The sequence below is a fragment of the Schistocerca serialis genome, chromosome 4 (assembly GCF_023864345.2).
Source record: "Schistocerca serialis cubense isolate TAMUIC-IGC-003099 chromosome 4, iqSchSeri2.2, whole genome shotgun sequence".
NCBI classification, from domain to species: Eukaryota; Metazoa; Arthropoda; class Insecta; order Orthoptera; family Acrididae; genus Schistocerca; species Schistocerca serialis.
The window spans coordinates 754,294,406-754,310,111 of record NC_064641.1 but is presented as its reverse complement, the minus strand read 5'-3'; the positions used below and the strand labels follow the sequence as shown (position 1 = coordinate 754,310,111).

Sequence of the window (15,706 nt, the reverse complement as noted above, 5' to 3'; positions counted from 1 at the left end):
GCACTGCTAATGAAGACTGCCTTTTTAATAGAAGTAGAAAGCATTTTGCAGTGTGCCTCATGATGCTGATGTAAATGCCGTGTAGGTACTCCATTCAAGTTGGGCATCGTGGAGTCACTTAAAGTGCAGCTCTCCCAAAACGGCACAGCAGCATTGCCAGAATTCCACTTACTCTAATAAATTCAAATATTGTTTGGGAAATCAGGGAAAAGTATGTCAAATTAAACCAGTGGAAATTTGGATAAACTAAGTGTCATAATTAAATATTGGGGACATAGCCCACATGTATTATGTTAATTTCCAGGATGGCAGAAAATCTGTTTCTCTTTGTGAGTATTTAAAACAAGTCAGTTGTATGAATTTAAAATTCTGGCAAATGCTGGTCAAAGATGGAGCTACATATTAAGCCAGACATATGTCCCAACGTACATGCCCAGATGGGTATGCAAACTTTAAAATGGTAGCTTCTTCTTCTTTTTCTTGTAGTAATGGGGACTGCAGCAAATCTAGCAAGGAACAATGATGATTTTATAAAGATGTCCGAAATAACAGATACCATCTTCATATAGTTAAGGCTAACCAGCCATTGACCTTCTTCTGTGTGTATCCACATGCATTGCCCCAACTCTTACGGGACTCAGTAAGATTGTCTGCATGATTAACGAGTGTAATGGGCAGGATCGCTACGAATGTAGTGTGTGGACATTAAGTTGGGAATGTGGGTCTCAAGGGGTGTATGCAAGAAATAAATCCCTGCAGTCGCACTATCCTCTGTCCTGGTCGGGACATACATTTTCGATTGTCCCTGTTGATGTATATAAATGCATGTGGGCAGCTTAGGGTATTGATTTAATTATTGTTACAATGAGGATTCCTTGCAAAAGTTCCACCAGGCTTTGATCTGGGAACAATATTGACTGGCATGAGGATAAAAGAGAGATCAGTGCATGATCAGTAAGAGTGGAATTTTTCATCTGTGTCTCAAACGAACTCACAAGACATCTGCAATGCCATTAGATGCAGGGTGAAAGAGAGATGTGGTAGTACGTTTAGTTCTATTCTGAAAACTGTAGAAAGTTGTGGAAGTTAACTGTTTACCATTGTCTATAACAAGAGTTTGTGGGCTTCTTCAATAGAAAAAATAGTTTTGGAAGCCCTAGGGCTATTCGCAGTTCATGGTTTGTTGCATTTTTATTACATATGGGAAATGAAGATAAGCATCTATCAGAATCTACCACTAGCACCCAGTCATACAGCTGAGTACATGCAGGCCATGATGCACAGATGTGGTGTGGTGCTGATTACTACAACTGATTAGCCCAACATTTTTGAGCCACTTGATTAATATCCTCTTCTACACGTGCCCAATACACATGTTGTCATGCAAGGTTCATCAGTCTGGAAATACCCCTGAGAATGATACAAGACTTGCAATATATGGTATCACAGAACCTGTGGAATGACTACTTGACACTAGCAGTCATCTTGATTGAATAACAGTGGGATGCTTTTGAGAATATGAAGGCCGAAAGAACAACAAAGTTCCATGGAAGCTGCCAAAGGAAGGACATGTGCCTAGCTTGTTTGTACGAACTGGCAAACCTGTCTCTAGAGTGGATCCTTATGTGTGGCTGCTGCAAAATACCTAGAAATGATGGGAATCTCTTCCACTAACTACTCTGATTGTGAGTTGATGTGAAAACAGTCTCTTGTTTATCAAATTCTTCATTAAAATTGTAGGGAATCTTGACAGCATGTTGGCATTCACATGGTAAGCTGACATATGGCAGTGAATGGAATATTGGTGATTTTATAAGGAAAGAGCCCAACATCGGAAACCTCTGAGATGCCCATTTAGGTAAATTTGATTTACAGCCAAATATGGACACCAATGGCTTATGATCAATGAGCAAATGAAATTTGTTGCAGGAAAATGAATAACTTCTGGGTAGCAAATTTAATTGCCAGTGCTTTTTCTCTATCTGTGAATAATTTCCTTGTGCCTTGGTCAGCACCTTAGAGGCAAATGCAATAGTTATTTCTGAACCAGCCAAGCACTTCTGTTACTGAACAATCCCAATGTCATGTAGTGATTGCATCCACTGCTAACAGAAGTGTTAATTGAAGCTGATATAATGTTAGGCATGGAGCAGTTTGGAAGCATTGCTTCAGCTTAAGAAATGCTTGTGGACAATCTGCAGACCAATGTAAAGGGGTCCCTTTTCTCTACAGATGATTCAGAGAATGGGCTTTTGTCACAGTTTTGGAGTGGGGGGAATCAGGCATCATACACAACTTTGCCAATAAAAACATGAAGATCCTTACATTATTTGGTATTGGAAAGTGAGAAATAACTGCCACATTCTCTGACATGAGAAATGACTGCATCATTCTCTGACATTGTTTTGAGGCCTTCCTGGATAGGAATACAACATACATACTCAATAAAGGCTGGAAGAATGAGCATTTTGATGAGTTACACTTCTGTCTGGCTTTCAATAGGACTAAAAATACTTGCTGGAGATTCTATATATGCTCCTGCTGATCCCTTCGTGTCAGTACTATATCATCCAGATGATTGATGCATTGAGTAGACAACAGTTTGCTGCACTATCAACACCAAAAAGTACTAATAAAAATCCATAAGGAGTATTTATTACCAAAATGGCTTTAGAAGCATCGTCAAAAGAAAGATGAAAATAAGCTTATAAATGATGGACCTCAGAGAAATTCTGACCTCCTACCAATTTTGAAAATAATTCATCAGAATTTGGAAGAAGGTATGAGTCACAATTGACTGAGTGTTCGCTGTTTTCTTGAACACACAATCTGGTATATGAACAATTACTATAGGTGATGTCCAATTATGAAAAGTACAGATTGCTACTCACCGTAAAGACAGTGCATTGAGTTGCAGATAGGCACAATGAAAAGACTGTTACACACTAAACTTTTGGCCAAAGCCTTCTTCATAAAAAAAAAATGAAAACACACATAGATTCACTTGAGTAGGTGATCACTATCTCAGGCCAAGCAATCCATCCACACTCCTGTCCACATGAAAACCACCAACAGTACTTGCATTTTGGCACCTGTCATCCCTTCCACACCAAAAAAATTCCTCCCATACAGCTTAGCCATTCAGGTACAATGTGTCTGCAAAGAACTCCCTTGTGCTGTATGCTGAAGGCCTCACAAAGAGACTTAGTCCACAGACTGATTTACCCTGCCACATCAACACACATCCCCAATCCTCCCATCACCCCCAAGGACCACATGCAAATGAGTGTCCCCTTTGTTAACCAATACCATCCCGAACTGGGGCAACTGAACCACGTCCTTCATCAGGGCTTTGATTATTTGTGATCATGCCCTGAAATGAGGGATATTCTACCCTAGGTCCTTTCCAATCCTCCTACTGGTGTTCTGCCACCCACCCAATTTCCATAGCATCCTAGTTCATCCCTATGACACTACCAGTCCTATTCCCTTGCAACAGGGATCATATCCCTGTGGAAAACCCAGGTGCAAGACCTGCCCAATCCATGCACTCAGCTATTTCTATTCCAGTCCTGTCACAGGCTTATCTTGCCGTATCAGAGGTCAGGCCACCTGTGAAAGTAGCCATATGAATATCAACTAGCTATCAATCAGGATGAATGGCTACTGCAAAGCTGTGGCCAAGAGCAAAGTGGACCATGCTGTTGCACAACATGCAGCTGAACATAACATGCTTGATTTAAATGGTGCTTCACAACCTGGGCCTTCTGGATCCTTGCCTCCACCACCAGCTTTTCCTAGCTGTGCAGGTGTCAAGTATCCTTACATTCTCCACTCCTGAAATTACCCCAGCCTCACACCCTCCATCCCTCCACCCAACAGTTTCCACCTCCTCTGTCTCCCAACTTACATTCCCTCACTGCCATTATGCACTGCTCTCTGACAACACCTCACCGGTCTTTCCCCTTTCCTCATCCTCTTCCTTTTTTCCATTCCTCCCCCCCCCCCCCTCTCCCCTCTCAACCTCAGACTTCTGACACTGCATCTCGCAACCCTGTCCTGCTCCAGCCATACCCTGCTATCCCTCCCCTTTCCCTGCTCCCCTCCGTATTGCTGCTTTCTTTCAATGCAACAGCTGAAGTCTGGCCTGAGGAGCTTTAGATAGTGGTCATTTGTGCATGAGGTGTGTGTGCTTGAATGAATGTGTGTGTGCATATGTGTTTTCATTTATTTTTTGAAGAAAGCTTTGGCCAAAAGCTTAGTGTGTAACAGTCTTTTTGTTGTGCCTTTCTGCAACTCAACATGCCATCTCTACATAAGTAGCAATCTATCCTTTCAATAATTATTGATACTTCAACTTTGACTTTGCACTGTTTAAAGGTGATGTCCATGTGCTACAATGAATCTGGTACAGAACTTGTAACTGCTCTGTGTGATCCAGTTCTACTTTAACTTCAACCCACAAGGCTAAAGATACTGGATAGGGTTTGAAAAATTTTTCACTGCCTACTCTTTTAATGCAGTGTGAGTGGAAAAATTAGAAGCCTTTCCTAGGTCTGTACAAAACAAGGGACTACATTGGTGATACAAAGAATCCAATTCCACATGTAGGATGCTGTTACAACTCGCCTGAACCGAGTGTTAGATATCAAACCCAAATGCTGTATCACATTGAGGCCAAAAATATTTTCCACTGGAAGTTTTGCCACTTCAGACAAAATAAGGGTTCTAGTTAATGTCTTTATGTGTTAAATACAGAACTACCTTGTCTAGTAATGGAATTTCATGGTGAGAGTAAGCCCGTAGCTTAACTGCTCCTGATTTTAAGGGTGGAGACCCCAGCTGGAGATATATAAGCTGAGGAGTAATGGAGACTCTGGCCCCTATATCATATTGGAGTGCTGTGAACCAATGTAAAGTGGCGTGGTGCTACTCTAGCATCTGTAATTAAATTTATTTACAGAAGTGCACTCAAACATTGCTGGCTTTGTTGTCTCTAACAAACATCTGCTATATGATTTTGGCAAACATTGCTGCCCGATAACATAATGATATGGGTAGTTAAGTCTAGCTGTGAGAATTATGCCCAACCAGTCAAATGACAGCTGTAATGTATTATGTTCAATGGAAAAAATAGCTTGAACTGCCTGTGAAATGTCAGCAGACCTGGCAATATCCCAAAAGTTTGCTAAAGAATGAGCTGACTGTCTAAATGCCTAGCACATGTCACAATGTTTTGTGAAAATCTGATCAACATGTCATGTATTAATGATTCTGCATGTGATTTTCCAAAAGAACATGTAAATTTGTATTTTATACCCAGGTCCACAATTCATGATGCATAATTATCTCACAAGTTATCTTATTTACCTTACAATGTTGGAGAAAACAACAAAAATTCATTTATTAGCTGCTCTTTTAGTAAAGAGCAGCTAATAAATGAATTTTTGTTGCAAAATTTTCACTTGAAAGTGAGTTAATAGTATTTAGGGGTCGCACTGATGGTTCAGACAGAGAGGCCAATTTTTTTTTGCCCATGATAATAGAGCCGCAGGTTCGTAGATAATAAAAAAGTGGATAGTAAAAAATGTGGCCTCTCAGGCCATTGAAAGTCACTTGCCTTGAAATAACATGCTAAATGCTTCTGGTATGCTTCACAGTCCTATTGGGCTCATTAAATGGCAGGAAAGCCAAGATTGCCAGAAGCAATTGTAGACATGCAAGATACATCAGCTTCTGTATGAGATAATGCTGCTAATCAAGCTGATGCTTACAGATCTCAAAAAAACTACTTGTTCATCTTGGCTGTCCTCAACAAAGTGGCCTGATAAGTGCTATTATGGCTTGGTGTAGGCTGTAGTTCCAAACAATTCTTGTTATCACAGGTTTCATTGAACACCAATTAAGTACAAACAAATCACAGAATATAATAGATCCTACTCTTCTTGAACTAAACAAACCAAAAACATATACCTAATGGCAATTAAAATACTTTGGAGATTTAGTGAATAACTGAAATTTTACTGCTGGAGAACACTGTAAGTTTTCAAGACTGGGAAGCACTCAAATAAGAACCACTCCTTGGTGCATGCACAAACAGTTGGTGCACTCACAATGGGCACAACATGCCTACCAGTGGAGAACAGAGACGGCACTGCATTAGAGAAATAAGATACGTCCATGTAAAAGCCAAATGTCAATGACTGGAAGTAACAGTTTCTTAATCAGTGTCCTGAAAATAATCAAGTATCACGAGATCACTTTATAAGTTTACTAGTGAGCATATAGTGCACACCAGTGAACTGAGACAAGTGAGTCTGAGATATCCACAGCAATCTTTAAATCTTCTGCTGTTGTTTATCCTCATGATCTGGTGCCCCACACTTAATGACCTCACCTGGTGTATGCATTGTACCAATTGAGCCATCAATATGTCCAATGGATATACAAGACCCAAAAATGTGCTTGATTATGAGAAGCATAAAATATGTCTATGCTGCTGTGGCTATCTGTTGTAATGTTACACCTGCACTCAACACCACAACTAAATAGTTAGTGATTACATTCACTCCTTTTGTTGTTTGTATCCCATCCATGACTTTTCAGTATCTCACCAAATACAAATGTAGTAGACTTACTTTAGCAGACACGATATGCATCACCAGCAGAAATTAGTTTCAGACATGCAAAACCAAAGAAATTGCAGATTTCATCAGGTCCTTAAAGGTAGTAATGCTAGTGGCTATGATCATGAGTATCAAAATTTTGCCGATATGTGATGTAGCTATCTTTTGTTTCTGTCAGTGACTCACAGCATATTTCCTGACAATTAAATATGTTTTAGTAACATCTACCTAAACAACTGGAGATAAGCAAACCACCTTTAATTACAGATCCATTCAGCTCCATTTGGAAATGTAATGTATGGTAGGATTCATTTTACATAACTTGTAAAATGCCTCTCAGTTCAGGCTTTCATCAAAGATTCTCCACAGAGAAAGCCCTACAGGGTCTCGGAAATTGATTCCTGACTGAGTCAAGGAAGAAACATCTTCGTGTTCATGTGTTCTGTGACCTTGTGAAAGTTTTTGATTGTTTAAACCATAAACTTCCAAATAGAAATGTTGTGGCATTAATGACATCCATTTTACATGAATGAAGTCTCACCCTCATAACAAAAAGCAGAGACTGTATCACAAGAACAAAACTAAACACACTGTAGGGAACAAAACATGACAGTCACATAAGCATTGGTATTATGTCCACTCTTTTTCTTAACCAACATAAATAAATTATCTTCCAGTGACTTTAAAGGATAGTTCAAAGTCTATAATTGGCCAACATTTCTGCCTCTTTATTAATTAAAATTCTATTTCTGTGTTTACACTGTATTTGTTATTTGTCGCACAACCTCCATGATTTTTAATAATTCTTGATGGCGCAATAATTTTTGCAGTGAGAATGTTTTTTTGCTATGGTCTACCAAAATAATAACAGTTTTTCTGGAGTATTAAGTGTACTCCTTCTGCAGTATTTATATATCCCAGAACAAATGTTTTTGAGGTAAAAGGTAAAGAAAGTTCATCTCTATTGTCTTTTACACATTACTTCCTACATGTTCTCTTCATGCAGAGCATTCATTGAAGAAAAGCTTGGCGCCAAGTATGTGGAAGGAAGAACAATAGAATTTGCTAAGTCATTTGAAGAATCTAGTCCTTCTACACCCATATTTTTTATATTGTCGCCTGGTGTTAATCCCCTGAAGGTAAGAAAACTCATACAAACATTTATATCATTGTGACAAACAAGAGAATGCAATTTCCTCTGCATTATATTATGATAAAACTAATATTAATACAGTTAACTCTATTGTGTTGTACCAATTACTACCTCTGTTCAATTAGTAGTATACATACATACAACAAGGATGTGAAATGTATTCTTGAAAATTCTTGAGATAAATGTGTTCCAAGATAGATGTCACTAGGAAATGACTATTACCATTAATTCAAGTCCATTTTTACAAAGTTATTGATCAGACCCTGAAAGTTAACAGTACATTCTATGTATGTGTCACATGCTAATAATAAAGTAAAAGTTAATGTACATGAGATTCTTACTACTAGCCACTCATACTACAATTTTTCATAATTGAGATTCTGACTATTAGCCACTCATACTACAATTTTTCACAATATTTGGACTCAGCAATGTCAATTACACTTAGCTCCAATGTCTGTGTTAAACAGGTCATGGTTTTACCAATACATTGACAACTTCTAATGGTCTGTGTAAAGAAAATGTAAAAACAACAGTTGAGTAGTGTAATAGAATGAGTAGTAGCTTTTTTTAATTGTAGCTTTTTTCTTGTAGTATACACATATAAAGTAATCCAGAAGCAAGTCCTGCAACCATCAGTGTGAGTATATTATGACTAGCCACAATTCAGCTATTAGTATACTTCTAAAGAAATCACCTACAATGGATGCTTTTTTTTCTGCCTGCTTGATTCATTCCACATCTGTGAAGGCTCACCTTCATGATGGAATTTGCATAACATGATGTGAAGGAATGTAGAAATGTAAATTCTCTTCAGAAACTATATGTTTGCTGATGATGCAGCTATATTAACAAACAGTTCAAATAAAGCAAAGAGAATAATGGAGCAGATTCATATTACTCAGTTCAAAACAAATAAAAATAGCTTGCAGGTAACAGATGTAGAGATTAATGGGCACACACGCTAAATGAAGCTCCATGTGTGAAATTCCAAGGCATAACAAACTGAGGTGGCATGAGGACATGAGTGCAATGGGTAGTCACGAAGTTTTAATTATCTTCATGAAAAAAAATAAAACTGTGTAATTAATTTTTTGTTAACAGATTCATGCATGCAGCTGTTGTACACATTGAAATCCCTGGGTCCCAGTACTGTAGCATAGCCAACCACTAGAGTAGCCAAAACAAAATAACACTGCCCATAGACAAAGTGGTAATGTGTTATCTCCATGTGGTGGAGAACAACACTTCAATAATCCATGCTGAATTGTTGGAAGTGTACGGTGATGCTGCGCCATCATATTACACTTTGGTTAGATAGCACAGGTGCTTCCAGTGTAATCAAGCAAATGTCTTTTCTGAATACCAAAGAATGAATTGGAAGACATTCTCTTTGTGAATAATAGGGAACTGCAAAAAAGTAGAGATCCTGGTGCTTGAAATTTGATGTATGACAGTTGAGGTGATAGTCAGAAAAATGAAACTCAGTTGTGGATGAATTTTCAGCATCATACATTATATTTGAAAGCGGAAAAAATTGCAGACATCTGTGACTGCTCATACCCTTTTAGAAAGCCTATGAAATTGAGGCAGTGGTGAATGCACAGCTGTGTCAAACCATTCCAGAATCACCATAGAGGATTGCTGGGTGTATCACTATTACCTCAAGAAAAAGCAGCAAAGCGAACAGTGGAAATGTTTGGGTTTACTACTGCTGGAACAGGTGAAGACCCAACTATCACTGGGCAAGGTGACATTTCCAGACTGATGACTAGGTGATTTTTATGGTGAAACATTTCCTGAGCAGCCAAAATGTAGACTTCTACCAAGTCATCCATCGTGAGAACAATGAGTCCACTTTATTGATGGATTGCTCCATATTGTTTTGGCTCCTTGAACACATGCTGTAGTAATGCATTTTCAGTGACTTGCAGAACTTCAAAAATGTACATGCAAAAAAAAAAAAAAGTAATAATAATAATTATAATTATTATTATTATTATTATTATTACATATCTATTTTTTCTAGGTATAACTAAATTAAAATTAATAGAACAAATTCCACGTCAGCTGAAATAAAACAGCACGTCCTAAGTGGTAATAGATGCTTCCACATGTTTATGAAATGGTTGCCCTGTAGGTCATTAAATAGACAACTGAAACTTCAACTTTATGAGATCATGATCAGGCCAGTTACAACCTGTGGATGTGAAACATGGCACTAATGAGTGCTGATGAGCAGCAGCTCAGGATATTTGAATGCAGATTCTGTGCCATGTCTTTGAGGCAATTCAGGATAAGTAATGTTTCTGGAGATGAAGAATGAATACTGATCAAAAAGGTTTTTTAGTGGAAGCCGACTGAAAGAAGACAGGGAAGGAGGTCACAGAAGTGGTGGATAGACAATGTGGAAGAATATATAAAATCTCTCGCAGTTAGAGGATGGCAGAGGACTATGTTAGAGAGGGCAGAATGGAGGAAACATGTTGAAGAGGCTAAGACCCATGCAGGGTTGTAACGCCATGAGAAGAAGAACTAAAACATTATGACTACCCCTTGAAAAGGGCAGTGCCAATAATATGGTTTTCATTTATTTACATTATATGCACATAAGTAATGTTTGGTATAAAATCAGTGAATCTACCATCAACATTTTTCTTGTGTATATTCACAAGTACATAGTAGAGTTTTCATTTCTGTTATAGTGCATTAATGTAAATTTTATAAACAAATTCTGACTAACAGTAACTAGTATGTGACAACAACTTGCAATTCAGCTTCATTTTAGAGTTAATTGTTGCCAAACTGTTCCAAGAAAACTTCACAAAAACTGTTTCAGTGATAATGACAGAAAATTGTAAGTTATAGATAATCTCAAGAATATGATGAGCTTTCTTGTATTAAAGTTTGGGCCTGAACATCCTCAACTTTAATAGTGTATAGAATGTAAACTATGTGGTTCAACATTATCAGATGAAAATTCATGACACTTGCAACCCTACCATCACAGCTTTGGCTTACTGAATGGGTTAAATTGGTTATCCATCCAAGAGAGTTGTAGGCGTTGATATCTTTTTTCTTCTCCATGCACACCTGTAACTATAGGTCACACATGCAGTATGTTTTTCATTTCTGATTATTCCTTTCTTGTGTTACAGCTCTCTCAAACATAATGCTATGTAAATGTAAGATTGTAATGTTCAAATATAAATGTAAAGGGAAAGTACCCAGTTTTAGCTGGTGGTTTGTATTCTGGAGCAGGCTGGGGACTGTGTTGGCTACCTTCTGTGAGAATGCTAGTAGACTTTCCAGTTACCTCCCTACAACCCTGATAGAAAATTTAGAAAGCTGTTGTTTTCCTTGAAAGAATAGTATGTTCCAAACAACCTCTGTGCAAGGAGGTAATATATTAGGATGCTACAGCTAGAAATAGCACATTATTAATGAAGGCAACAAATTCCTTAAATGAGATTGTGATCATAATGAATTTTTCTGAATAATACTGTCTAGATTACTAGGAGTATTATTATATTTTCATTTATTATGACATATTTCAGCTACTTCTATCATCAGACCTTCTATTAAGATCAAAGTAACATAAGAATCAGTAGATATTAGTGTGTGTGTGTGTTTTGGGAGAGGGGGGGGGGGGATGCGTGTGTTATAATATAATATGGTGAAAAATGATTTTTGTGTGTGGTGAAGTTTGGGATGTGTATCATTGCTTAACATGAGAAAACAGAATACCATGTCATATTATGGATATCCTCCACAAAATACATAATATGTATCTTGTGTAATCTGGAGCGCTGCTTCTTAATGCTGCCATAGGCTATCTTGATGTTACAGCATCATCACTCAGGAATCATGCAATGGTAAAAATAAGCTCCAGAAATTCGTGTTCACGAGTTTTATTTTGCACACTAGATGTTCGGTGGCGAACTGCATATGAAATTGACTTAACACTGTGTCATGACTGACGTTAAACTAACTCCAACTGAGATATGGCGGCGTACAAATTACCTCTATCTATATGATAGATACTAATATTGTTGCATATTAAGTTTTTAGGTTTAACAATTAAAACTTTTACATATACCTTCCCAAATTATCTCGAGATTTACATGAAATAAAAGTGAAAAATTTCCTACAAAGACAGGAAAGAAAGTGTTTCTATTAAAATTATATGTTTTATAATTACAACAATATAATTCATTAATTTGCATATATCATTTTACTTACTTAAAGGATAATTATCCAACCATTTTCAGGTGAACAGAGGGATTAGTTTATTCAGTGAAAGGCCGAGATTCAATTAAGTATGTTTTGTACCAGTAAAACTTTACATTTCTATATAGTCATAATTACAATTCCATTAACTATCAATAATTAAGACATTAGTATGCTGAATTATCATGTCATATTTCTATTATGGATAAAATTTGTTTTTTTAGTTTGAAAACATAAAAATAGCTGTCTTTTGATGACTAGACATATTGGAACTTTAATAATTAATTACTCCATAATTACAATAGCAATTTTATTCCTACCCTGTGCCTGAAGTTTTTATAATGTACAAATTGTGAAGGTACATCAGCTTTTAACCCAACATGTTTCTTTCATTCTGCTTATTGCTGATGCACAACATAAATAATGTCAAAACAACAGCTTAAATTAATGAAATTTATTAATTTGCTGCAAAAGAAAATCTTCAGTGTATTCAAATCCAGATAATTAGAAAAGACAAAATCAAACCAGCACACTGATATTACACATATGCCCTCTTTGGGAGAGTGGGGATGAGACTGGTAAAAGCATATAGGATCCCAAAAGGTTGTGGTATTACAGTGTGTGTGTGCGTGTGTGTTTTACCATTTGACAAAAGTAAAAATTCACTCATCAAAACTTTGGACTCATGAAACAAAGTTCATTTTCAGTTGCAATGAAACACAGTCTGAATCAGGGCATCAATTGTCAATTTGGTCCAAAAGTTCACTGAAATATGAGTACTAACTGAGAAGTGGTCTTAGTGGGGTGCCTTCATTTTTCAGGTCATATCTGCATAAAATGAGTGAGCATCTTCAAAGCTATAGATACTATAAATAAAATTATAAAACATGATTTCAGTGAGTGCAATTCTAGAGACATAAAGTTATAATTTCAAATCGTACAAATTATTAAGTTTGGAGTATGCCTAAATACAACAAGTATTCATTATAATTATCTTCCTTGCAATCATATGTCCTTCATCTTGTCTTAACATGCTGCTCTGTGTATAAAAACAGTTCTTGCAGTGATAATTATCCATGCTCCAAGAGTTATGACCTTATCAGTGAAGTTTGGTCAAAAATGTACTAAATTGTGTGGACTTGTAAAACAGATAGAAAGAATCAATCATTTTACTCATTTAATTAAAACATTTTGAGACAGTAACCCCATCTTGCAGTGAGTCCAGTAACTTGCACTCAGACAAGTGGTCAGTTGCACACTGCCAGCAGGAGCACTGCTGATCCAATAAGTGCAGAATGTGGCTTAGCAAACAGTGGGAGAACACACCATATATCACAGCAGCAAGTCTCAAAAAATTTGAGAAAAATAGTTTAGACTAAAATCACATTGTTCATTTAACATTGTTTGAGGATCTTGTATATCAATAAAAATTTCAATGTCATCCAGCTTGTTTAAGTCATGTCCTTTTGGTGTTCTCTGAATCACACCCATGTTTACATTTATCTCACTCAGCCTGTGTTTCTGCATTTTTTTTTTTTTTTTTCCACCAATGTGTTCCAGCTCCCGTCATAGAAGTGCTATCTAGATATTGTTGTGAATTTCCTCCTGGTCTGTCATACATAAAATTTATCTCAGTCATTACATTCTATTTTGTATGCTCCTGAATAGCTGAGCTGTGTTTGTTGCATTCTTTCCCAATTTTAGGATTTAACTTATTTTGCAAGCTACCTCTGGTTTGGAAGCCTATGCTGATATTGGTTTTTATAAAGCTGTATGCAAGACTTTTGCTGCGTACATCAAAAAATGTTAATGCCACATATCTTTTATTGTTCTCCCAGCCAAGTATATTTTTCTGTGCTAAATCTAGTATTTATGGATACTCCCACTACTCCCGTATCTCTTTACACTACCCATCAGCATAATTACCTGATATCCTTTCTCCATCTCACCCTCACTTTCTGCATAATTATCTGAAGTTCATTCTCTATTTCATCTTCACGAAAAGGTAACTTTAAGATTTGTGTATCATATACTTGAATAAGTTGTTCATATATCTACTGGGATGACACGACTTTCCATTTGTAACGACATCTTCCTAGCCACTTTCTGTATTTATCAGCATTACATCTCTGTAATAAGATAATGTCATCTACATATCTTCTGCAGTAGATAACATTTTCTTCTGTTTCCAGGTTTGCTTGAACAAAGTTATAATCCGTATCATTTATAAAAAATTTTGCCATTGCCCATTGATAATTCATCTGTTTGTTGATTCATATTGTCGCAGAAGAAGCTGAGGAGCACTGTGGTGTGGTGGTTATGATACTAAACTGTTGCATGGAGGATCGTGAGTTCAGAACTCACCTGGACTGTACAATTTTGATTTACATATTTGGTTCGAGTACATTCTAGAAGTATCCACAAATGTCAAGCATCATTGTACTGAAATGTTCTGTAGCTGTATATATACTGTATATGTTCTGGCCGGAGGCAGTTCACTCCGTGCTCTTCTATGTGCAAGTGCTGAATAAACCTTCATTAAGTGAAGTTAGAGTTCGTCATTCATCTAATTACACCGTCTTCTATGTGATATTATTCTGGTGGAGGCACCAGGTATTGGAACTTGTGATTATCAACGACACAGTGGCTGCCATTAGGCCACGACAGAGCCGCCGTTTACATGGCAAGAAACCCAAGTTCAAGCTATATTCAACAGATCGTAATCTACCAGAGACAGAAGAAGAAGAAGCCGTTACGTTGACAGCAACGGTGTGCCACTACATGAGACATTGAGACATCCTTCCGAGTTCTCTGGTGACGATGGCCAAGATCCAAACAAGTGGCTGAAGGTATATGAGGTTTTTTTTTTTTTTTCTTTATATATATATATATATATATATATATATATATATATATATATATATATATATATATATATATATATATATATATATATATATATATATCCATTAGTCTACTGACTGGTTTGATGCGGCCCGCCGCGAATTCCTTCCCTGTGCTAACTTCTTCATCTCAGAGTAGCACTTGCAGCCTACGTCCTCAATTATTTGCTTGACGTATTCCAATCTCTGTCTTTCTCTACAGTTTTTGCCCTCTACAGCTCCCTCTATTACCATGGAAGTCATTCCCTCATGTCTTAGCAGATGTCCTATCATCCTGTCCCTTCTCCTTATCAGTGTTTGCCACATATTCCTTTCCTCTCCGATTCTGCATAGAACCTCCTCATTCCTTACCTTATCAGTCCACCTAATTTTCAACATTTGTCTATAGCACCACATCTCAAATGCTTCAATTCTCTTCTGTTCTGGTTTTCCCACAGTCCATGTTTCACTACCATACAATGCTGTACTCCAGACGTACATCCTCAGAAATTTCTTCCTCAAATTAAGGCCGGTATTTGATATTAGTAGACTTCTCTTGGCCAGAAATGCCTTTTTTGCCATAGCGACTCTGCTTTTGATGTCCTCCTTGCTCCGTCCGTCATTGGTTATTTTACTGCCCAGGTAGCAGAATTCCTTAACTTCATTGACTTCGTGACCATCAATCCTGATGTTAAGTTTCTCGCTGTTCTCATTTCTACTACTTCTCATTACCTTCGTCTTTCTCAGATTTACTCTCAAACCATACTGTGTACTCATTAGATTGTTCATTCTATTCAGCAGATCATTTAATTCTT

General features: G+C 37.2%; 1 protein-coding gene across 1 annotated transcript in view; it reads left to right on the top strand.

Annotated features, from left to right (window-relative positions):
• Window positions 1-15,706, top strand: part of LOC126474748 (dynein beta chain, ciliary-like) — a 734,368-nt gene that overhangs the window by 614,651 nt on the left and 104,011 nt on the right. The window contains exon 70 of the mRNA XM_050102225.1: window positions 7,633-7,765. Coding sequence (XP_049958182.1) covers window positions 7,633-7,765 — 133 coding nt within the window. The remainder of the gene's footprint in view (window positions 1-7,632; window positions 7,766-15,706) is intronic.